Genomic DNA, 25294 nt, shown 5'->3' on the forward strand with positions numbered 1-25294 from the left:
ATTGATGATTGCATCCTATTTTTACCTCATCAAGAGATATCCTTTTTGTTTTTTTTATTCTCACATCCATCCATCCATTGGGAATATACTCTGTGTAGAGCGTTGGTGCTGCCAAAGCAGTCTCCTTGGCTATTGGGCACAATCCTGGACGGGTCGCCACTCCGACACAGGATACCAGCAAGCTGGCACTCATTTTGCCGACCTCTGAAGGACGACAGGCCGAGTTAACCCCACCTGGTATTAATTTAACGGAAATTGGGATGTGAACTCAGGATTCTAGGATCCCAAGCCCACCACTCGAACCATTATGCCAACACCAGGCATACTCTCGTGTGATGTACCTTGTTTTGACCTTTTGACAATTTGTTTTCCTACATCATCTAATGTACTTTCCCAATCAATTGGTGAACATCCCAAATTCATCAGTTCTTCTTTCTGAAATAAATCGATGACATCGATGGTGGAACCAAATCAAAATCGAATCAAATCAAACATCGACTTGTTGTACTTTGTATGTGCTTTACTTATTCAAGTCTTTCTTCAACCATTAATAGTATTATACAATACTGATCCCAGCTCACCCAGACCATGAGAAACCCTACTCACTAGCAACCAGCAACAAACCAATGGAAAATTCCACTCAGATCCAGTTCTTAGCAACAGGCCTGATGGTTACCCAGCAGTGGGAAGTTCTATTCAATTCCAATCTGTGAAAGAGATTTTAAGAAACAAATCAAGTTTGAAATGAGCTCAATAATTATTCACAGTTTAAGATCAACTTTAAAATCGAAGCAACTTCTGACTCATATGGCAGACTGCGGTGTAGTCCCCTCCATTAAATAAAAAAATGGAAGTGATTGACATTACAGCCTTACAAACCATAGTCTGGGCGTTCATCCAAACCCCTCAAGTGTTCTCTCTGTTTCAAGCAGCCCCTCTGCTGCAGCTTCCTCTTTCATTGTACTCACTATAAAAGAGTAGAATTAAAGAGGAAGCTTCGAGTCAGTTAATCCAGCTCTTTAAATACAACAAATTATACCAAGAGCAAAACCTTTCTTTCGCTGCATGACGTACTCGTCTCCAAACATGAGAAAAACACCCTTATTTAAACTATACATTGCACAAATTATCCATTATGAAGTATCCACACAAATAAAACATAAATAACGTGTCAAAAATTTACCAAGAAAGTATGGGGGAAAAAAATAGTTGTCAAAGATATAAGAACAGAATGGAGGTATAGGTTTGAGACTGTATGAAGATTTGATAATAAGCAAATGGGTTTATATTGCTTATCTTGAAAATTAGAACGATAATGATGAGCAAAATCAAATCGAAGATGACAGAACTGAAATCACCGTGAAACATTAAACCTGTCATTAATGGGACTTTTATTTGGTTTGATGAAGTTTAAGGAATGAAAGAAGAACAGAAATGGGATTTTCATCTCTAAACAAAGTACTAATCCATCCATCGACCCATCCATTGGGACCATACTCTGTGCAGAGCGTTGGTGCTGCCAAAGCAGTCTCCTTGGCTGTTGGGCACAATCCTGGAGGGGTCGTCACTCTGACACAGGATACCAGCAAGCCGGGACTCATTTTGCCGACCTCGAAAGGATGACAGTCAGCGTCAACCCCACCTGGTATTAATTCAACAGCCAAGGGGGATTTGAACTCAGGATCCTAGGATCGCAAGCCCACCACACTAACCATTAAGCCAACACCAGGGATAATGCATAATTTGGTCTTCCCTTTGAAGCATGGTCATGAAATGAATCACTGCAGCTGATGTGAAATCCTTCCTTTTCTCCAACAACCTAATCTCAGATCACCAATTTGGATTCAGACGATGTCACTCCACCTTGGATGTGCTGCTTCTTCTCACCCAACAATGGATGGAGGCCCTCAATGTCAGACATGAGATCAGGGCCGTCTCTCTCGACATATCTTGTGCTTTCGATACAGTTTGGCCTCCAGGCTTGCTCTCCAAACTCTCTGCCTATTGCCTGCAAGGTCAACACCACACGTGGATGACTGACTTCTTCCATTCTTGAAGCCAATGTGTGGCTCTCAATGGAATTCCTCAATCTTCTCTTGCTGTCAAAGCTGGAGTGCTCAAAGGCAGTGTTCTGAGCCCAGTCCTATTCCTGATCTTCATTAATGATCTCTGACTCTCTCGGAAATCCCCTTTGTCCATATTCTGATGACTCCACCGTCTGCCCTGACAATAATATTGCAGTGTTGAACATTCTGCTTTTTAAAATTCAGACCTGAAAGAGAATTATTAAATTCCAAATGAAAAAAGACATTCTCTTCAATCTCACTCCACTCCAGATCATCAAGACTGCTGTTCACCATCATGTGAGATCGTCCCCAATCCAAAACATTGATATTTTCTATCCCCGTTAACCCCCGCCCTCCCCACCCCTACCCAATTCCTCCTCCATCCAAATTTCCAGTTTTACCTCCTTGGAGTTTCCTTCTCTGTATCCATCATGTCCTCCCTATGCATCCTCTCCTGCCGCTCATTCCTTCCCACATCCATTATTTGTCCAAGTCTCCCTCTAGCTTCTATCTTGGCCTTTTACTCTGCTATTGGTGTTTCGCCCCTCTCTCTCTCTCTCTCTCTCTCTCTCTCTCTCTCTCTCTCTCTCTCTCTCTCTCTCTCTCTCTCTCTCTCTCTCTCTCTCTCTCTCTCTCTCTCTCTCTCTATATCTCTATATCTCTATATCTCTATATCTCTATATCTCTACATCTCCTATATCTCCTATATCTCCTATATCTCCTATATCTCCTATATCTCCTATATCTCCTCTATCTCCTATATCTCCTATATCTCCTATATCTCCTATATCTCCTATATCTCCTATATCTCCTATATCTCCTATATCTCCTATATCTCCTATATCTCCTATATCTCCTATATCTCCTATATCTCCTATATCTCCTATATCTCCTATATCTCCTATATCTCCTATATCTCCTATATCTCCTATATCTCCTATATCTCCTATATCTCCTATATCTCCTATATCTCCTATATCTCCTATATCTCCTATATCTCCTATATCTCCTATATCTCCTATATCTCCTATATCTCTATATCTCTATATCTCTATATCTCTATATCTCTATATCTCCTATATCTCCTATATCTCCTATATCTCCTATATCTCCTATATCTCTCTATCTCTCTATCTCGACTGTTCCTTTTGCATCATGTTATGACCTGATTCATTTCGTGCACTAGCTCTTCCAAAAGCTTCAACTATGTATAGAAAATAATAAAATAATAATAAAAATAAAACAAGACATTTCAGGTGGAATTTCACAGAAATTTTCATGCTTTCCATTGGTGATTCAAAGTTAAAAGTGCCCTTGACCAATCGTTACCTGTTTGGTGGCGAGTCATGCCAATACACTTTCACGTTTGCACCGTTATTTCTGGCTGAGCTTGGCAAGACACATCTTTGAGAACAATTTTTTTTGTCTTTTTAATTATATGTTTGCACACCAATTATCTCAAAGCATTCATTATCTCATCAGTTCACTGATGTTCATTAACTTTCATGATGATTGTTTGGCTGTAACCTCAGAACATGATTGCTGATGTTGCTTTCAGAATTTTATTTGCAAATGATATTTCTCGTTACTTTTTCAATTGTTGATTATATGACTTTTTCTGATTCTGATAGATGTGTTGTGCTGCTTTTAATATGCTATGCAGATAGGAACAGATGTTACATCAAATGAAAACCCCGATTTGCTTCTTAACTTCTGAGCAATGTAAGAATAGGTTTGGTAGAAAATGTCAATCTTTCAATAAAAAACAAAACGGATCATAAAGCAATTCAGAGCCTCACCAGCCTACATAGATAACTATATCAAATTAGATGTGTGTGCGGACTCACACACCTACACACTCATGCACTTATTGGCACAAAGGCTGATTACAACAGCCTCTCCCGTTCAGATGAGGCGAACAGAAGGTGCAAGGTGAACATGGTGATAAAAAGGAGTATTGGGAATTAAACAGGCAAAAATATACCTCAAGCATAAGAGAACAATAAGGTATGAGTATTCAGGAGAATTCAATTCAATTCATTTATTATATATCCCCTTTTTCATTTTAAATAGAATCTAAAAGCACTTTATAAACATGTGTGTTGATAATGATGCAAAAAAGGGTAGAGATCAAGAAAGGGTAACCTTAAAAAGGTAGATTTTAAACAAGATTGAAAAAGTATGATTGACGAAGTCGTGCAGATTTTAAGAAGCAGAGAGTTCCACAGTCTTGGAGCAAAATTGAAGAATGCTCGATGACCAAAAATCTTCATCTTAATGTAGAGAACCAGAAAATTCCTGGTGCTGGATTTTAGCTTCCTTGCAGGGTGTAAGAGGTAATAAAGTCTGATATATATATATATATAGACAGGAACCAATTTATCTCGAGCTTTAAAGGTATTAACAGATTTTCAGAATCTATATGTTGACTTGAAAAATTGAGTCATGTGACCTAATTTGTGATGTGATGAGAGAAAGCTACCAAAGAAAAGACCCAACTAAAAAAAAAATTTAAAACAGCATTGGCAGAAAAATGTCCCAATCTGATCGATCGTCAATGCAGTTTCATTGGTGAGCATGTACTTTGTATCTTTGTTCCCATCAGGGATTGTCTTTGGAGCTATTTGTGGGGGATTTCTGCGGATTTTTGCCCCATTTCATCCGGACACAATCATGGTGATCTCCTTTCCTGGTGACATTTTGATGCGCCTGCTGAAGATGCTTATTTTGCCGCTCATTATCTCCAGTCTGATCACAGGTAAGAAATCAATTGAGTTCACATACCTTTTTTTTTAAAGGAAAATAAAACTAATTTCAAAAATTGAGTTTGGCAAAATTATCTAAAAATTATTTTTCCAGATTGCTTATATTTTATTACACCAAGAAGAAGTAAATGAAACCAGAAAACTCCCCAATAATTTTTTTTTGCAGGCAGCTGTGCGTTTCCTTTTTGGGTCAATGAATAGTTCTAAAAGGCAATTACATTTAATGTGAATATTTTTGTTTGTTTGTACTAATTGTCTTCTCTTTTTTTTTTTTCTTGAGCTTTGCTTCCTGTGAAGATTTTGTTCCACAAGGCAGTCTAACTTGCCACCTCTTTTGGTGTTATATAACTAGCTGTACCTCAAGTATAGCTTTCCTTGCAGGATATAACTGGCATTTACATTACTGTCCATAAGGGTAACCCCAAATGGTGTAAAAATGATGTATGTGGTTATCGACTCCATGTGCAGTCTGCTACACATTCATCACAGCTTTATCACCACCAATTTAATGGACCCTTGCCAAGCGTGATTTTGTAAGATACCCAGTTCCATTGTAGTATTGGCAGTCAACATTTTGAGTGGGGCACTGTTCCAGGACATATGGTTTATCCCCACATTTTTGAGAAATCTAAATCTTTTTTTTTTTTTGTATACCTTGGTCGAAGCTCGTATGAGAGCTAGCACACAACTCACAGCAAGGAGGCATGAGACAAGAGGGGCGGGAGTGGAAGGGACAAAACAGTGGGGAACAGACACATTAGGTGAACTGTGGAAGGGAGAGGGATGGGGATGGGACGGGGAACATGGCGAAGAGAAGATGGACATTTCAGGGACTTTCAGGAAGGAAAGCAGGAGAAATGAAGGAAGTGGGCTTGGGTGGATTATCGGGGGTAGAAAAGATCGAGGATTTGGATGGGGGAAGATAAGAGGTGGTGGTGAACAGCTGTTTTGAAAGCCTGGAGGGAAGAATGGGAAAGAATAGAGTGAGGAAGTTTATTCCAAAGGCGGGAAAAAAGAGGAATGAAAGGGTGAAGATGAGCAGTGATTCGTGATTTTGGTAGTTTTACCAGAAGGGGGCTGTTGGCGGACCTTGAGCGCCCTGTGGAAATGTGGTGGGGACAAATCGCAGAGAGAGCAGGGGGGGCAAGGCTGGAGAGGAGTCGGTAGAAGACAGAAAGACCACCGACCAACCTGCGGTGATTGAGTGAGAGGCCCAAAGACTCATTGCGGGAGATGCCGATGATCTTAAATGCCCTGGTTTCGAGAGCGTGAAGCCGAGAAAGGTGGGAGGCAGGAGCACCAGCCCAGAGGGGGAGAGCAGTACTCCATCAGGCTACGGACAAAAGCTTTGTAAGTAGTCAGGAGCTCAAGAGGGCCGAGGAAGGACTTAGCACAACGGAGGATTCCCAGTCGGCGACTGGCTTTTGAGGCGAGGTTGGAAATGTGACTTTCCCAGGAAAGGTCATGGCAGATAGTGAGACCTAGAAGCTTGAAAGAAAAGACTTCTTCCAGAGGATTGTTGAGAAAGTGGATGGGGGTTTTTGTAAACGGTCCTTTCGAAGAGACATAGTGAGAGTGTGAGATTTGTCTGGATTGAAAGACATGTTCCACGTGTTGGACCAGTTTGTGATTTTATCCAGATCTGCAGTGAGCGAAGAAGCTGCTGCTTGCCGGTCTGAGGGATGACAGATGGTACAGCAGAGGGTGGAGTCATCGGCAAAGAGAAATAGAGGATTTTCCAGAGAGTCCGAGAGATCATTGATGAAAACCAGAAAAAGAACAGGGCCCAGAACGCTACCTTGAGGAACTCCAGCCTGCACAGGAAGAGGGGATGAAAGAACTCCATTTAGGGCCACACGTTGACTGCGACAGGAGAGGAAGTCTGCGAGCCATGAGTGGAGATGGCCTTGAATACCATAGGAAGAGAGTTTGGTGAGTAGGGCAGGGTGCCAGACTGTGTCAAAAGCACGTGATATGTCCAGGGATACGGCTCGGATTTCCTATCTGGCATTGAGGACCTCCATCCATTGATGGGAGAGCAGAAGCAGCATATCCAGGGTAGAGTGACCTGGTCTGAAACCAAATTGATGATTGGAAATCAAGCCATTGGAGAAGAGGAAGGATTTCATGTCTGAGGCGATGATGGATTCCATCACCTTACTGATGATTGGAAGAAGGCTGATTGGTCTGTAGTTACAGGGATCTGTTTTTGCACCTTTTTTATGCAGGGCAGTGATGTTAGCAGATTTCCAAGCAGATGGCAGATGACCTTGGGCAAATGAGAGGGTGAATAGAGCAGAGAGAGGGTGAGCAAGAGCAGAAGAGCAGGCTTTGAGGACACGTGGGCTGATGCCGTCTGGACCGGTTGCAGAATCTGACTCGAGGTTTGAAAGCAAGCTCTCCACCTTGTCAGGAGAAAAGGATACAGAGTCCAGGGACAGTTGGGTGCGACTGGGTAAAGTGGGTAGAGATAGTGATGGGTTTAGGACACAAGATTTAGCTGCAAACACCGAGTTTAGACATTCAGCTTTATCACGTGTGGAATCAGCAGTGCGGCCATTTGAGGTAAGGGAGGGGATGGAGGGGGAACATACACCAGAAACAGATTTGATTAAACGCCACCAGGATTTTGAGGAGGGAGAGAGGTTTGAGAGTTCAGACTTGAGATGAGAAAGATGTTGTTTTCTGGCTCTCCTGAGGGGAGATACACACTTGTTCCGAGCTTTGTGGAAAGAACTGAGATTGCCCTCAGTTGGGTTTGCTTTCCATGAGGCAAAGGCAAGTTGTTTCACGACAACTGCCTCGCCACAAGCTTCAGTAAACCAAGGGCGGGAGGAAGGGTAATACAACTGAACATGAGAGGGGATAAATATGTGCATGAGGGAGAGCAAGTTTCTTTGAAAGGATTCCCAGGATGAGTTGATGTTTGAGAAAGTAGTGATAGGAGACCAGTCTGTAAGTTGGATGGCTGCTCGGAGACCCTGCCAGTCGGCTTGAGTGAAATGCCAGACTCGACGGCGGTGAGGTGGTTCTCTGATAACAGCCAGAGAGATGTCCACTTTCACAAGGACGTGGTCAGAAGAACCAATTGGAGCAAAGGAAGAGCAGCAGATATTGTCAGGGAAATTTGTCAAAATCAGATCCAGAAGAGATGGAGTACCATTGGTTGAGATCCGGGTCGGGAAGTTGACCGATTGAGTCAGTCCCAATGAGTCGCAGAAAGCTTTTGCTGATGTCCCATGGCAGGTGAGAGAGGTACCCACACCTAGCCAACTGGCGTGATGACAATTGAAGTCACCACATAAGAGGAAGAGAGAGTTTGGATGAGAAGATAGAAGATGGTCCATGTTTTCGGATAGTGAGGTGTAGATGGAGTCATCACTGTTCGGTGGACGGTACAGTACACATATAAACATGAGGTGGGAGTGGAGGGGAAGCCGAAGCCAGAGGTATTCCTGGGGGTGTGAGGGAGTGAGAGCAGTGCATGGAGAGTGAGGAATAGAGTCTTTGATGAAGAGAGCAACACCTCCACCAGGACGAGGCTCAGGTCTGTCATACCGTAAGAGGGAGTAACCAGGGAGAGATACTTGGGAGTCAGACACGTCTTGGGAGAGGAAAGTTTCTATTAGGCAGATAATGTCTGGTTTGTCAGTGGCAACCTGTATGGAAAGATCTGAAAGGTTTGAGCGAAGGCCCCGGATATTTGAGGTCCACACTTTTAATGAAGAGGAAGGGGAGGAGGCTTTGGGTGCAGGAGGTGGAGGGGGAGGGGGAGGGTAAGACAAGGGATGAGGGGGCAGGTAAGGAGGGTTGCTGAAGGAGTGTGGGGTATTGCAGAATAGCGAGGGGAGGGGGCTGAATGAGGAGGAGAAAAGGCTCTGTGGTGCTGGGGGAGAGGGGGGACAAGAGACAAGGAAGAAGGCAGTTGAGGATTTGAGGAGGTGGAGTGAAGAGATGGAGGTGAGAGGGCAGTGGAGGGAGGCAGGTTGGTGGATGAGAGGGGGGGCAACTTTGAGAAGGAAGAGTGAGGGGATGAAAGGTGGGAGAAAGGTGAGGGGGGAATTTTTGAGAGAGGTGAGAGGGAGGCTTGGAGGGAGAAGAGTGGGATGGTTGCTTTGAGAGTGAGAGTGAGGGGTGAGGGGGGTGAGTTGGCACTGAAGTTGGAAAAAAAGAATGGTTGATGGAAAGCGAGCATCCATGGCAAACTGTGATTTTTAAAAGTTTTAGGTCAGAGATGCGATTTAACACAATTCTTGATGGATGCAATGAAGGCGAATTCAGAGAATGGAGAGAAGAAGCGCTGTAATAGTTGGATTTTTTAGGCAAGGAATGAAGGAGAGGTCGAAATGAGAGCAGTCTGTTAAAATAGCAGGAGTAGTGCATTGTGAAACAGTAAAGAGTACCACATGTGTGAGAGAGGAAGATGAAGCATTATAAGATCGTTTTTGTTGTTAAAAATAATGTATGAGAGAGTTCAACAGATTAGGTCATGGAAGTGTAAAAAAAAAATCGAGGAAGAAGACGAGGAGGAAGTTAAGAGGAAGAAGAAGAAGCAGAATCGGGAGAAGGTGAGCGTGTTGTTGTTGTTGTAGGGTATTTTTTTTATTTTTTTTTTTTTTTTTTTTTTTTTGAGATAAGAAAGAGATTAGTTGGGAGAATGGGGGATGTTTGGAAAGTGGGGAGGATCAAAATTGAAGGTAATGGGGAGGATAGAAATTGAAGGTAATGGGGAGAAAAAACAAACAAACAAAAAAAAACAAAAAACGATCGAACACCGAGTGGAACTGGTAGGCCTCAAGCCTAGGCCTAGGCCTCAAGCACCAGGTAAGAACACCGACAAAAATACTCACAAAATAGCACGATTTTTGAAACAAAACCGAACTAGCAACACACAGTAACATGTAGGTGAGAAAATTAAACAGTTAAAACGGGACAAATAACAACCGGAAACTTAGCTTTGAGAACGTCAGCAGGGAGCCCCGAAGGAGACCTCTCGCTGCTCCAAAACCGGAACCGGAAAAAGTGACAGATTTTATGGTCGTAACAGCACACTCCCTGGTTGTATTGCGCCAACCTATGATCGGGTTTTTTCTGTCCTTGGTGAAATTTCTTCAATTCTCGAAAGACATGGACATCTGACTTGGCATCCATAACTTTTAGTTGCTGACGTTCCGATTCCTCAGCTTTCGCCAAACGTTTGGTGATGTGATGTGTAAGGCACTTCCCCTTCTTTCACCCCACTCCTTCCTCACTTGATCTGAGTTCATTCCAAACACCAGGTGCAGGTCTTTTAAGAACCAATTGTGGTATTCAATCAGGTACTTCACCTCTCTCACAAATACCTTGAATTTGGCTATTGAGTTCCAAAGACAAATTGCCCTGTTTTATACAATGCAGTTCTCATGCCACCAACACTTCATTCAACAGAGGTTTTACAAAATCTTCAAACCAGGCCCACCAATTACTCAAGACCATCTGTTCATCAGCCATTTGCTTATAACTGTTAAATAATGAGAGGCCATACTCATCTAACCACTGAAATAAATATTAGCACGATTTTTTTCATCAACATGTAACATAGGGGAGCTTGAACTGACTTGTACGTACAGCTTGTCACCCACACGCTGATCTGTTGAAGGGCTGTTATTGAGAAAGTTGACACTCTTTGTGGCCATGTCATTGCCTCATTGTAGCATTCCTTCATTAGAAGTATACTGTGACCTCACAGCTAATCATGTGTATCCACTTACACCAGTGGAATAACGAGAACACGATGAGGTTCTCTTGTCTTCTCCTGACACCATTTAATATATACTGTACAGCAGTGCCGGATTTAGACATAAGCTAAACAAGCTACAACTTTGGGCCTCACAATCCGCAGGGGCCTCAAGAAATGTGAGAAGATGTGTAAAAATGTGTGAATGAGGCTTAAAGAACTGTTACCATGGTGCGGGAAACCATCATGACGAAAAATCGCCATTAGGCCACAAAATCGCCAAATAATGGCAACTACTTTGGCCTGTTAGAATTAATTACTAAGTTTGATCCATTTCTTTCCAACCACATAAAACAATATGGAAACAGAGGATCTGGGTCACCTTCATATTTGTCTATGACAATATGTGATGAACTTATTCAGCTTCTGGCTAATCGAGTAAGAGAATCAATTCTGGATGATTTGAGAAATAATTAAAAGGCATATATCTATCTATAATTCCAGCAATGTGTGTGTGTGTGTGTGTGTGTGTGTGTGTGTGTGTGTATGTGTGTGTGTGTGTGTGTGTGTGTGTGTGTGTGTGTGTGTGTGTGTGTGTATGTGCGTGTGTGTGTGTGTGTGTGTGTGTGTGTGTGTGTGTGTGTGTGTGTGTGTGTGTGTGTGTGTGGGTGTGTGTGTGTGTGTGTGTGTGTGTGTGTGTGTGTGACCGCTGTTTCTCGACAACCGCTGTACCGATCTAATTGAACCTTGCCAGATATATTGCTGGGAACCTGAGGATGTGCCTTTTCAAGGTTTGATATAAATCGGACAAGTGCTTCCCAAGTTATGGCCATTTATTTACCAACCAATGACAGGAACCGTTGCTGCGGCCATTTTTTATCAACCAATGACAGGAAGCGTTGCTGCTTAGCCGTAGTCGATGGGGAAGAGAAACTCAGCCGCGTTCGCCATTACGGGTTTTTTCTCTTCTCTTCTCTTCTCTTCTCTTCTCTTCATGTTTTTCCTTGCGAAAATGCAAAATATGTTGGCGCTAATTGAATAATTGGCCATTAAAAGCCTCCGTATTCTTGCCCTGGATGAGGAAACAAAGAAAAAGCGCCGTTTCCTCAGCTATGTTGTTTATGAAGAGGTGCTAACGAGATAAAGGTGTGTACAATGTACATGGAGATGATGTTTATTATTATTTATTTATTGAAGAAAAATCTTCTTCTTCTTCTTCTTTCGGCTGCTCCCGATTGGGGTCGCCACAGCGGATAATCCGTATGATCCGCATAGTGATTTGGCACATGTTTTACGCCGGATGCCCTTCCTGACGCAACCCTGGTCGCCTCTTACGACACAGGGATATGGTACACCTATTTTAACCGGGGTATACACCGGCCCAGTACACTGGTACTCATTTCGCGGACCTCGGAAGGATGACAGGCTGAGTCAACCTCCTGGTGTATTAATTCAGTGGCCCAACGGGGCTTGAACTCAGGACCTTTTGGGTCCCAAGCCGCTGCCCAAACCACTGCGCCAACACCAGGCTTTACTGAAGAAAAATTGTTCCAAAAATAATTTATCAAAAAAAAGTGCACAACTTTTTTTTTGTTTATAATTGTCAAAACGCTGTGGCCTTTGGAAGTGTTTAGGAATTCAGCTCTACTCAACACGCTTGCCAACGAAATACATCTCAATTTGGTGGTAAAAACGATTCACAACGACGGGTTTTCTTACTCATTGCTCTGCAGTCTGCATTCAACCCCTTCATTTGTCATCTCATTGACCTCATTTCATCTATCTATAATTCCAGCAGTCTGTGTGTGTGTCTGTGTGTGTGTGTGTCTGTGTGTGTGTGTCTGTGTGTGTGTGTGTGTGTGTGTGTGTGTGTGTGTGTGTGTGTGTGTGTGTGTGTGTGTGTGTGTGTGTGTGTGTGTGTGTGTGTGTGTGTGTGTGTGTGTGTGTGTGTGTGTGTGTGTGTTTCTGTGCGTTTCTGTGTGTTTCTGTGTGTCTGTGACTGCTGTTTCCCGACAACCACTGGTCCGATCTAATTGAAACTTGCCAGCTATATTGCTGGGGACCTGAGGATGTGCCTTCTCAAGATTTGATATTAATCGGACAAGTGATTCCCAAGTTATGGGCATTTATTTACCAACCAATGACAGGACACGTGCTGCGTAGGCGTGGCCAATGCGCCATTTAGTTACCAATCACAGGATATGTTGCTGCGTGGGCGTGGCTGGATCGGCCGGTGCACGGCTGGCCGACGATGATGTCATGTGCCGTGCTGGTTACGATGGGGATCGATCGGTGCCTTAGTTACCGTGGGGAAGGAGTGCCAATGGTAAATGGCAGCGAATGTCATGGCAAGAAAAGACAGGGAGGTAAACTTGATTTTAATTAACTCTGTGTAAGTATCACAGCAGTTGTTACTTCAATGCAAGTGATAATTTGTGGAATGATGTGACCATTCCATACGGGCACGCACTACTTTTGGATAGTGATGACTTACTGTATTCTAATAATTTCTCGATTTCTTATCCGCATTTATAGATAAACACAATGCCCCAATCCAGTCGTCATTTATGAGAGCGAAGGAATGGCCTGTGTGGTTGTTTGAAAGTTTTTTTTTTTTTGCATGTACGGCCACGCACATATGGGCACGCGAGAGCAAAGGAACGGCCTGTGTGGTTGTTGTTTCTGGCACGCGGTTTGAAAGTTTTTTTTTTTTGGATGTACGGTCACGCACGTATGGGCACGCATGTACGGCCATGCACGTACGGCCATGCACGTACGGCCATGCACGTACGGCCATGCACGTACGGACACGCACTTACGGCCACGCACGTACAGCCACGCGAGAGCGAAGGAACAGCCTGTGTGGTTGTTTCTGGCAAGCGGTTTTAAAGTATATATATCTTTCTTTCTTTTTTTTGCACGTACAGCCACGCACGTACAGGCACGTGAAAGTGAAGGAACGGCTTGTGTGGTTGTTGTTTCTGGCACGCGGTTTGAGTTTTTTTGCGGGGGGTGGGGGGGAGGGTTTGCATGTACGGCCACGCATCTACAGACATGCACTAGTGTTTTAAATGTTTGTGAGACCTTCTGGTGTAATTTTTTTTAACAAGGGGCATCAAAGGGGTATCAAGGGGTATCATCAAGTATCAAGGGGTAACAAGGGGTATCAAAGCTTTATACAGCTTAGGGCCTAACAAATCTAAATCCGGCACTGCAGAACAGGCCCGCAACAAGGTCGTACAGTTTCATATTCATTGCGGAAGACTCTGCAAAGCCTCATTCCCACAGTCGTTCATTCTTAAATATTTTACATGCATGCCTCCCCATATGTCATGCTACTTCCCACAAAGCACATTAAATTATTCGAGGTAAGTCTCACATCCTCACGATTTATTTTCACAAAGACCATCAAGCAAACATATACATATATACATATATATATATAGAAAGACCCACCCACATCTCTCACCTGTGAATGGTGAGAATAGCCAATCAGCTCTCATCTAATTGACTACACCCAGGTGGCTGGGATTGTATAAATGATTGTAGCTGCATAAAGCAACCCAAAAAGACGACACAAGGTAAGCTTTGATAGAGCATAGCACTTACCTTGTGTTAGTGTTCTTGAGTTGCTTTATGCAGCATATTCGGCTTAAGGAGTGTGGGAGGGGTCAATCATGTATATATATATATATATATATATATATATATATATATATATATATATATATATATATATATATATATATATATATATATATATATATATATATATATATATATATATATATATATATATGTCATTTGAACTCAGCCTGGGATTATTCTGGGCAGACTCTCACTCAAAACTAGCCAGTAAATCCAGTCATCGACTGGGTATTCTTTGTCAGGCAAAATCCTCCTTGGGTGCTGCCTAACTTATCAGTCCCTGAATATCACTTGATCAATGCACAATGAGCAATATTGTTCTCACTTGTGAACCAGTGGAACCGCATGCAACCTCTCACTTTTGGAAACTGTGGAAACCAAAGCCCCGAAAATCATTGGAATCACCCATCACGAGGCTGTTGCACAAGTTCTCCTGCTTTTTCATCATAGACTTATTGGTGATCTTCCGATCTTCTACTCATTTTCCTCCTGCATTGTTCCTCATGCCCTTTCGGTCCATCAAGCTTACACAATGTTTGCCAACCTCTGTTTGTTTGTCCGTTCTCTATCCTTTTAAATGCTGAGCATCAAACAAGGAAGCTGCACATACCATTTTTAAAGTCTTTGGTATGAATCGATTAGGATCAAATTCAAAGCGACAACTCAGACACAGAGCCTTACGATGACACCACCAAATATGGTATGTGCATTGTTGCTCCTCAATTACATCATTCGACCAGGTTAAGCCACTGGAGGTAGAGAAATTATCACAGGAATGTTGAGCTGGTACAAAATATTCCCAGATCATAATTATTTTCGCATTTTATGTTTTCACATTGATCTGATGCTTAAAGTGAACCTTCAGGACTGACAGTGCACTTTAATATTCAGCTGCTGGAAAGCGCATTGTTCATTATTATTGCTGAAGGATGTAAATAATGCTTTTACCACTCAGCCCGAATTGGCCTAAAAAGGGGGATTGTCGTCACAGGCATTGTCCGGGCGTCCGTCCGGGCGTCCGTCTGTCAACTTTTGGTTTCCGTCAATTTCGAGGAGAATGCCTTGTCCGATTAAATCCATTTTGCAGGGTGTGTTGGGGTTGAGTAGAGGAAGGTTCCTTTCGAAAATGGGCGTGCTGAAATTTTCAATGTGGCCTCCATGGCAGCCATCTTGAACTTGGTTTCCGTCGATTTCGAGGAGAACGCCTTGTCCGATTAAATCCATTTTTGCAGGGTATGTTGGGGTTGAGTAGAGGAAGGTTCCTTTCGAAAATGGGCACGCTGCGATTTTCAGTGTGGCCGCCACGGCAGTCGTCTTGAAATTGGTTTTCGTCAATTTCGAGATCGGCTTGGCTTGTCCGATTAAATGCATTTTTGCAGTGTGTGTTGAAGTTGAGTAGAGGAAGGTTCCTTTCGAAAATGGGCATGCTGCGATTTTCACTAGCCATCACGGTAGCCATCTTGAAGTCTGATTGATTTTCGATATGACGTCCAACGTGCTCTCACTGACTGCATCATCGTGATATCACTGCTTCCTTTTACAATGCGTGGGCTGAGGGGTTACGCCCGCTTTGCGGAGCTTTTTTTACGGAGCTATTTTTACCTCTGCCACCGAAGGTGGAAGGAGGTTATGTTTTCACCCCTCTGTTTATTTGTTTGGTTTGTTCATCTATTTGTTTGTTTGTGTGCAGGATTTCACAAAAAGTTGTGGATGGATTCTAATGAAATTTTGGTGGGCAGGTTGGGTGTGAGACAAGGAGGAAATGATTCGATTTTGTTGAAGATCCAAATCCAGATCTGCATACGACAATTATTTAATTTTTAAAGTGATTCTTCACCATCGAGAGATAGAGCCAAAAACAATGTTTATCACGTTATTTCAAAAATGTATTGAGCTTGTTATGTTCTCATGGATCAGGCATTACATGGTGGAGGGATGTGCTCCCCCGAGTGGTCTTCTCGTTTGTTATGCTCTAATTTTACCTTCTTTGTTGTGTTTACATAGGTATGGCCAGTCTTGATGTAAAGTCCAGTGGCCACATCGGCTCACGTGCCATAACTTACTACATGAGCACCACCATCATTGCTGCCTTTTTGGGAGTGATTCTTGTCCTCACAATCCATCCTGGAAACCCTGATCTCAAGAAGCATTTAGGTGAAGAAACAGTCGTCTACCAAAAGGTCTCTTCACTGGATGCCTTCTTTGATCTTGTTCGAAATTTTTTCCCAGAGAACCTCGTCCAAGCTTGTTTCCAACAGGTAAGGTTTGGTGCTCCTATTGCCAATTACTCGTTTCAAAGGAATGAACACTCACTCACTGGATTTGTCAAATGAGTGTGCTACACTCTCATCAGAATTACTTTATACAGAGCTGGTTGCAACCACCTAGTGTGTGTGTGTGTGTGTGTGTGTGTGTGTGTGTGTGTGTGTGTGTGTGTGTGTGTGTGTGTGTGTGTGTGTGTGTGTGTGTGTGTGTGTGTGTGTGTGTGTGTGTGTGTGTGTGTGTGTGTGTGTGTGTTCATAATTTAATCCTGCTATTAATATGCAATTGGTCACTGGCTTTGACACCAATAAAAAAATTTATTATGGACCCTAGGCCTCAAAATACTACATATATCAAACAAACAGTTTCAAATAGAGCACCTCACCACCATGAAAGCATTTAAATTGCATCAGATGTGGCAATAAATGTGAATTGTTGCTCCCAGCTTGCCAGCTCAATGAGTAGAAGATGCCATTTGCATTTTTGCCACCCCAATCCAAACCCCGTTTAGAATCCCGTGTGGGCACAGCAATTTGCTGGTGTAAATAACACTGCCTTCCCTGTCCCTCATGGTGCCTTCCCTTCCTCTCATGCTGCCTTCCTTTCCCCTCACACTGCCTTCCCTCCACCTCCCCTCATGCTTACCTCCTCCCAAACCTCCTCCCTACTTCTCAATCCCCATGGTCTCCGTGTGCTGTATTAACGTGCTGTTTTAACATACCCCATTTCGTTCAATCCTGCACCACTGCCTACCTCCACGCCCCGCTCCCCACAAGTGCCAAGCACAAGTTAAGAACCTCTCCCCCCCCTTTCCCCCTCAGGTTCACCCACCAAATTCAAGTCCAGAACCCCCTCCCCTTACGCTTACCTTCTCCCAAACCCCATCACCTTCACCACTTCCCCCTTCCCCCTCCTCCCTCCCCATCCTCCTCGCTTCCACCTCCCCCTCTCCCAGAGTGTGTTGCGACATTTGGTGAAGCATCACTCTTCCAATTCCCCCCCCCTCAAACACACACTTTTCTCATTCTTCCCCTCTTTCCTAGCTTCCCTCTTCCTCACCCCTTCCTTGCTTCCCCACCCCTCCTCGCTCCTCCCTCCTCACTACCCCTCCCATCTCCTTCTCACTACCCCTCCCCTCTCCTCCTCACTACCCCTCCCCTTCACTCCTCTCTATCCCTCCCCTTCCCCCCCCTTAATAGCGAACGCAGTAAGCTTCATACTTAACGCGTGCACGTGAGAGAATAGGAAACAACAACAACAACAACACCAACAACAACACAATACCCCTGGCTATTTGGAATCCGTGTCGTTAGCTATGAGCTTTTGCTTCCGCTTGTTTTTAAACGCTGTGCGGTGTATAAACACGATTGGGTTTTATTTCTATCTTGTGAATATTACTTAACGCGTGCACATGAGAGAATAGGAAACAACAAAAACAGCACAATCCCCTGCCAATTGTGAATCCGTGTCGTTGGCTATGACCCTTTTGCTTCCGTTTTTTGTTTTGTTTCTGGTTTTTTTTTTGTTTCCGGTTTTTGTCATGGGGAATAATGCATGCCAGGAGATAAAGGCATCGTCCGAGACATGAAAGACCCAAATAATATCAGACATGGTGTATATTTCCTCCACTGATTTTAATAAAGATATCTCCCGCTTCATCAAAAAATAATTTTTAATCGTGATTTACGTTATTTCATCGCTAATTCGGAAGTAACCGGAAATTGCGTATACAGTTGTGAACAAGTTGTAGGTAAAGTCAGAAGCGAATGGAAGAAGAATACTACGTTCACTTCTTGTATTTATTTTTTTAGATGAGATCCTGTTCTAGGCGGTGTGGTTGTCGTTCTGAAGGTAATGTTGAGGATTTTTTTTTCAGATGAGATCCTGTTCTAGGCGGTGTAGTTGTTGTTGTGAAGATAACGTTAAGGTAATATTTATTTTTTCATAGCAAAAAGACTTTAATTTGATATATTTAAGAAGCGAATGTAAGAAGAAGTCTACGTTCGCTTCTAGGCTTTGCCTATTCCATATTATTCTCGTGAATAATAAGAACTCAAGAAGAAATAATGGATTTTAAGTTCTATGCTACTTGGCTGTCGTCTGCAGTCATGCCAGTAACTCTGCAGTCAGGATGAGGGAATATATGCATTGACTCATTCTCACACAACAATTAAGAAACAGAAACAAATTAGTTTCCAGAAATGGTTTTTGAAATAACACACCACTTTAAAAATGAATATTAGTACAATATTTATACATCAGTGCAGTATGATTTATTATCATTATTATTATTAGTTTGGTGGAGGATTTGGGGTTGAGGCAAGGAGGTGGGGGGTTGGTAACTTGGGGTTTGTGAGGGGGCGCGGTTGTTGGGGACTTGAAGTCACATTTTACATTGTGCGGAGGGTCCGTGGGTCCCTGCTTGGGAGATTAAACAATAGGCTAATGCTGTCCATCTGTCCCCTCCCCACCCTTCCCTGAAACACAGAAATGCTCCTCGGAGAGAAAAAACAAATGAAGTAAAAGTTTCTTCAATTAATCCAAATTTATGGGGAAATTATAATATACCATACGACCCGTGAACACGTTGGGTTCCGTTGTAACAGCGGTTGATAAAAAAAATCATTAAAAAAAAAGAGGAAAAAGATAGCTCGAGCGAACTATATCGCTGAGGTTGTTTGCATTGATCAAATTCTCCCGAAGAGTACTTGACTTAATCGGGAATTGATTTTTTAATATTTTTTTTCTTTGCCCGATTTGAACGAAACTTGATACTGCACACTGCAGGCGAATGTTGAGTAAGGTGGCCCTAAAATTTTTGCGCTATCGTGTACCGTTTTGGCTGTATTTCCGGAACATACGTACATATATATATATATATATATATATATATATATATATATATATATATATATATATATATATATATATATATCTATGTATATATACACATCCATACAAGATGATGGTTTTAGTCATATATAGATATAAAAAACGAATTTGTCTCCAAGAGATGATATATTTACGCATGTAAAGTGCAGATATTGCGAAATTTCAAACTGCGATTTACCAAATAAAATGGTTCAATGAATCGTTAAGTTGTTAAACTCATTTTACTCTCTTCTTTTGTTTCATCGTCAGGTGCATACAATTACAACTCAACACATTGCTTCGATAATCTCCAAATATTGGAGTTCTTTCAACCAGCGCAAGAATAAACGGATTCCTTCTCTTTCTTTTACTTTTTCTTTTTCATGTTCCATCGTGCTATTTTTTTTTTACCATGGGCTTCTGTTTAGAAGTCTTGAGGGATTTTTTTTTTTAATCTCTCAGGACTTCTTCACATTTTATAAATTTTATATCATTCATTTTTATACTTTTTCATTTATATCGTACAACTGACACATTATAGTTAGATTGCATTATTTTACACAATGTCCATCCTCATCTTGTCAATCTATGTCTTGGTCTCAACCAAGAAACTTTCCTTCTGAATTGTCCTTCATGCAGGAGGTGTGGCTGTGTTTATCTCTTCAGCAGATGCAAAATGTCTTTCCTAATGAATTCTGTATATTGTGAAACATGTTTTTGAATGAATTTAAAAAATTTAACTTGTAGATTTCATGCACCTTGTTTTTCTTCAACATCACCCTGAATTTAAGGATCATTCAGGGTTATCTCTTTTACTGAAGATTTCTGCCATGGTCAACATGTCCTTCACTCTAGTGGCGTGTAGGGTGACCCAATGTAGACATTTCATGTCTGATGTTCGTCCTTGGGTGTTATGGGAGAAGTGCGATCATGTGGCTCCATGTTGGTGTGCAAGGTCGTGTGCCAAGCTGGGATTGGACCTCAACTCCAAGTTATCAATGTGCTCGTTGGCATGCCGACTCATGATTCCACTCTGACTCTGCATGATGAAAACAAGTAGGGGGAGAGGTCTAAAAACTGTACAGAAAAATAATTGATAGGTCAATCAGAGAAGTTTGCATTGGAGAAGTCTGACAGGCAGTTGACATGTGTACTGGGAAGCTCAGAGAAATATCGACTTGTACACAGAATAGTCCGGAGGGCACAGAGATTGATGGAATTGCAATAAACCATCTTCGGCTAACAAGGGCATGCTGGGAGAGGAAACATCTCCAAGTGCAGAGGAGGACTCAGTGGGCCATCGAGATTGATATCAGTTACTCATGAGGTCATCGAGATTGATATCAGTTACTCAGTAGGCCATCGAGATTGATATCAGTTACTCAGTCGGCCATCGAGATTGATATCGGTTACTCAGTAGGTCATCGAGATTGATATCAGTTACTCAGTAGGTTATCGAGATTGATATCAGTTAATGAGTAGGTCATCGAGATTGATATCAGTTACTCAGTAGGCCATCGAGATTGATATCAGTTATTCAGTAGGTCATCGAGATTGATATCAGGTACTCAGTAGGTCATCGAGATTGATATCAATTACTCAGTAGGCCATCAAGATTGATATCAGTTATTCAGTAGGTCATCGAGATTGATATCAGGTACTCAGTAGGTCATCGAGATTGATATCAGTTACTCAGTCGGTCATCGAGTTTGATATCAGTTACTCAGTCGGTCCTCGAGTTTGATATCAGTTACTCAGTCGGTCATCGAGATTGATATCAGTTACTCAGTCGGCCATCGAGATTGATATCGGTGACTCAGTAGGTCATCGAGATTGATATCAGGAACTCAGTAGGTCATCGAGATTGATATCAGTTACTCAGTAGGCCATCGAGTTTGATATCAGTTACTCAGTAGGCCATCGAGATTGATATCAGTTACTCAGTAGGTCATCGAGATTGATATCAGTTACTCAGTCGGTCATCGAGATTGATATCAGTTACTCAGTAGGTAATCGAGATTGATATCAGTTACTCAGTAGGCCATCGAGATTGATATCAGTTACTCAGTCGGCCATCGAGATTGATATCAGTTACTCAGTCGGCCATCGAGATTGATATCAGTTACTCAGTAGGCCATCGAGATTAATATCTGTTACTCAGTAGGCCATCGAGATTGATATCATGTACTCGGTAGGTCATCGAGATTGATATGAGTGACTCGGTAGGTCATCGAGATTGATATGAGTTACTCGGTAGGTCATCGAGATTGATATCAATTACTCATTAGGTCATCGAGATTGATATGAGTTATTCAGTAGGTCATCGAGATTGATATCAGGTACTCAGTAGGTCATCAACATTAATATCAGTTACTCAGTAGACCATCGAGATTGATATCAGTTACTCAGTCTGCCATCAAGATTGATATCAGTTACTCAGTAGGTCATCGAGATTGATATCAGTTACTCAGTAGGTTATCGAGATTGATATCAGTTACTCAGTAGGTTATCGAGATTGATATCAGTTACTGAGTAGGTCATCGAGATTGATATCAGTTACTCAGTCGGTCATCGAGTTTGATATCAGTTACTCAGTCGGTCCTCGAGTTTGATATCAGTTACTCAGTCGGTCATCGAGATTGATATCAGTTACTCAGTCGGCCATCGAGATTGATATCGGTGACTCAGTAGGTAATCGAGATTGATATCAGTTACTCAGTAGGCCATCGAGATTGATATCAGTTACTCAGTCGGCCATCGAGATTGATATCAGTTACTCAGTCGGCCATCGAGATTGATATCAGTTACTCAGTCGGCCATCGAGATTGATATCAATTACTCAGTAGGCCATCAAGATTGATATCAGTTATTCAGTAGGTCATCGAGATTGATATCAGGTACTCAGTAGGTCATCGAGATTGATATCAGTTACTCAGTCGGTCATCGAGTTTGATATCAGTTACTCAGTCAGTCATCGAGATTGATATCAGTAACTCAATCGGCCATCGAGATTGATATCGGTGACTCAGTAGGTCATCGAGATTGATATCAGGAACTTAGTAGGTCATCGAGATTGATATCAGTGACTCAGTAGGCCATCGAGTTTGATATCAGTTACTCAGTAGGCCATCGAGATTGATATCAATTACTCATTAGGTCATCGAGATTGATATGAGTTATTCAGTAGGTCATCGAGATTGATATCAGGTACTCAGTAGGTCATCAACATTAATATCAGTTACTCAGTAGACCATCGAGATTGATATCAGTTACTCAGTCTGCCATCAAGATTGATATCAGTTACTCAGTCGGCCATCGAGATTGATATCAGTTACTCAGTCAGCCATCGAGATTGATATCAGTTATTCAGGAGGTCATCGAGATTGATATCAGTTACTCAGTAGGTTATCGAGATTGATATCAGTTACTCAGTAGGTTATCGAGATTGATATCAGTTACTGAGTAGGTCATCGAGATTGATATCAGTTACTCAGTAGGCCATCGAGATTGATATCAGGTTTTCAGTCGGCCATCAAGATTGATATCAGTTATTCAGTAGGTCATCGAGATTGATATCAGGTACTCAGTAGGTCATCAAGACTGATATCAGTTACTCAGTCGGTCATCGAGTTTGATATCAGTTACTCAGTCGGTCCTCGAGTTTGATATCAGTTACTCAGTCGGTCATCGAGATTGATATCAGTTACTCAGTCGGCCATCGAGATTGATATCGGTGACTCAGTAGGTCATCGAGATTGATATCAGTTACTCAGTAGGTCATTGAGATTGATATCAGTTACTCAGTCGGTCATCGAGATTGATATCAGTTATTCAGTAGGTCATCGAGATTGATATCAGTTACTCAGTAGGCCATCGAGATTGATATCAGTTACTCAGTCGGCCATCGAGATTGATATCAGTTACTCAGTCGGCCATCGAGATTGATATCAGTTACTCAGTAGGCCATCGAGATTAATATCAGTTACTCAGTAGGCCATCGAGATTGATATCATGTACTCGGTAGGTCATCGAGATTGATATGAGTGACTCGGTAGGTCATCGAGATTGATATGAGTTACTCGGTAGGTCATCGAGATTGATATCAATTACTCATTAGGTCATCGAGATTGATATCAGTTACTCAGTCGGCCATCGAGATTGATATCAGTTACTCAGTAGGTCATCGAGATTGATATCAGTTACTCAGTCGGTCATCGAGATTGATATCAGTTACTCAGTACGTCATCGAGATTGATATCAGTTACTCAGTCGGCCATCGAGATTGATATCAGTTACTCAGTCAGCCATCGAGATTGATATCAGTTATTCAGGAGGTCATCGAGATTGATATCAGTTACTCAGTAGGTCATCGAGAGTGATATCAGTTACTCAGTAGGTCATCGAGATTGATATCAGTTACTCAGTCGGCCATCGAGATTGATATCAGTTACTCAGTCAGCTGTTTTGTGCAAAGTGGTTGCAACACTGCTCAGAAAGCCGGCCATCCTTTGGACAGCCAGGTGGGCTTTTATTTTGGATGGTTCATGATGAGGGGTGTGATGGTAGATGTCAATACTTTATTCCTGAACAAAAAAAAATCATGTGATAAACCCGATATTTACTGGGCAGATCTAATTAATGAGTTGGTATCCATGTAATTTTGGGATCACCAAGACCTTTTCCTACAAAAGTTACAGATTATGGGGCAGAACTTTTAGGAGGACCATCCTATATTTATCTCAGGCCTTACATCTGGGAATAATATGATTTTACAACTGTACATTAAACCAATTCACCCATTATTATTGTAATTTTTATGTACCACCTCCCCTGATTGGTAAACAACAAACACAATCATTTAATCAGATATCCCATGTGGATTGGCTGCCTGCTTCATAATGTGACTGTTCTATTTGTTTTTTCTTCTTTTAGATACAAACAGTAATCACCGAAGAAGACATCGACGTTAAAGACCACACCATTGAGAACGCAACATCCATTAGTGTGGTGACTGCCACCACAGCTCTCTTCAACATGAGTATAGATGATGACAAAGCAGAAAAACTCATTATAAAAACTTTGGAATTCAAAAACGGCATAAATGTGTTAGGTGAGGTCCTGTGGTTCTCCTGTGGGTTGATGGGTCCTCTGAGATGAGCATGTTATTTGAGTCTTTTGCATCTAAGTGTGCATCATTGCTTTCATGCTGTCAATCTTTCTCGTTACCTCCGTCACCGAAGGTGGAAGGAGGTCGTTTTCACCTCTGTCTGTCTGTCTGTCTGTCTGTCTGTCTGTCTGTCTGTCTGTTTATTTTAATTGGCAAAAAACTTTATTGACAAGTATGTTGATCGCTTCAGTTTGTTTGTCTGTCCGCTCACCTTTAATCGCCTACAGGTCACAATTTTCAACCGATCTTCACGAAACTTCACCAGATGGTGGAGTTGGTGGTCCAACAGAACCCTATTTATTGTTGAGGTCAAAAGGGCAAAAGATCATTATAGGATAGGCCAAAGGTCGACAACTTTTTCATATTTCTAAAATCCTCAATTTTCATCCGATTGACTTGAAATTTGAAGAGCATTTGCACATCAGGTCACTGAATTCAACCACCTATTAGTTTTGAGGTCAACATAGACCAAAAGGTCAACATGGCCAAATTTCAAAATCCTCAATTTTGATCCGATTAACTTGAAATTTGAAGAGCATTTGCATATCAAGTCACTGAGTTCAACGACCTATTATTTTTGAGGCATATAAATGACCGATTTTACAGCCATTTTTCCCTGCTGTGCAGGGATTGGGCTTTTTCTTGAAGCAATGTCTTATGGCCGGATGCCCTTCCTGACGCCAACCCTGGTCGCTTCTTATGACACACAGGGATATGGTACACCTATTCTAACCGGGGCATACACCGGGACCAGTACACTGGTACTCATTTCGCCAACCTCGGAAGGATGACAGGCTGA

General features: G+C 42.1%; 1 protein-coding gene across 2 annotated transcripts in view; it reads left to right on the forward strand.

Annotated features, from left to right (window-relative positions):
- Positions 1-25294, forward strand: part of SLC1A2 (solute carrier family 1 member 2) — a 76266-nt gene that overhangs the window by 11662 nt on the left and 39310 nt on the right. For both annotated transcript variants that reach the window (XM_085883390.1, XM_085883391.1), the window contains exons 3-5: positions 4672-4824; positions 16200-16453; positions 24261-24438. In XM_085883390.1, the coding sequence (XP_085739516.1) occupies positions 4672-4824; positions 16200-16453; positions 24261-24438 (585 nt within the window). The remainder of the gene's footprint in view (positions 1-4671; positions 4825-16199; positions 16454-24260; positions 24439-25294) is intronic.

Source organism: Eptatretus burgeri, chromosome 5, assembly GCF_056783735.1.
Source record: "Eptatretus burgeri isolate ZD-2024b chromosome 5, Ebu_testis_v1, whole genome shotgun sequence".
Lineage (NCBI taxonomy): Eukaryota > Metazoa > Chordata > Myxini > Myxiniformes > Myxinidae > Eptatretus > Eptatretus burgeri.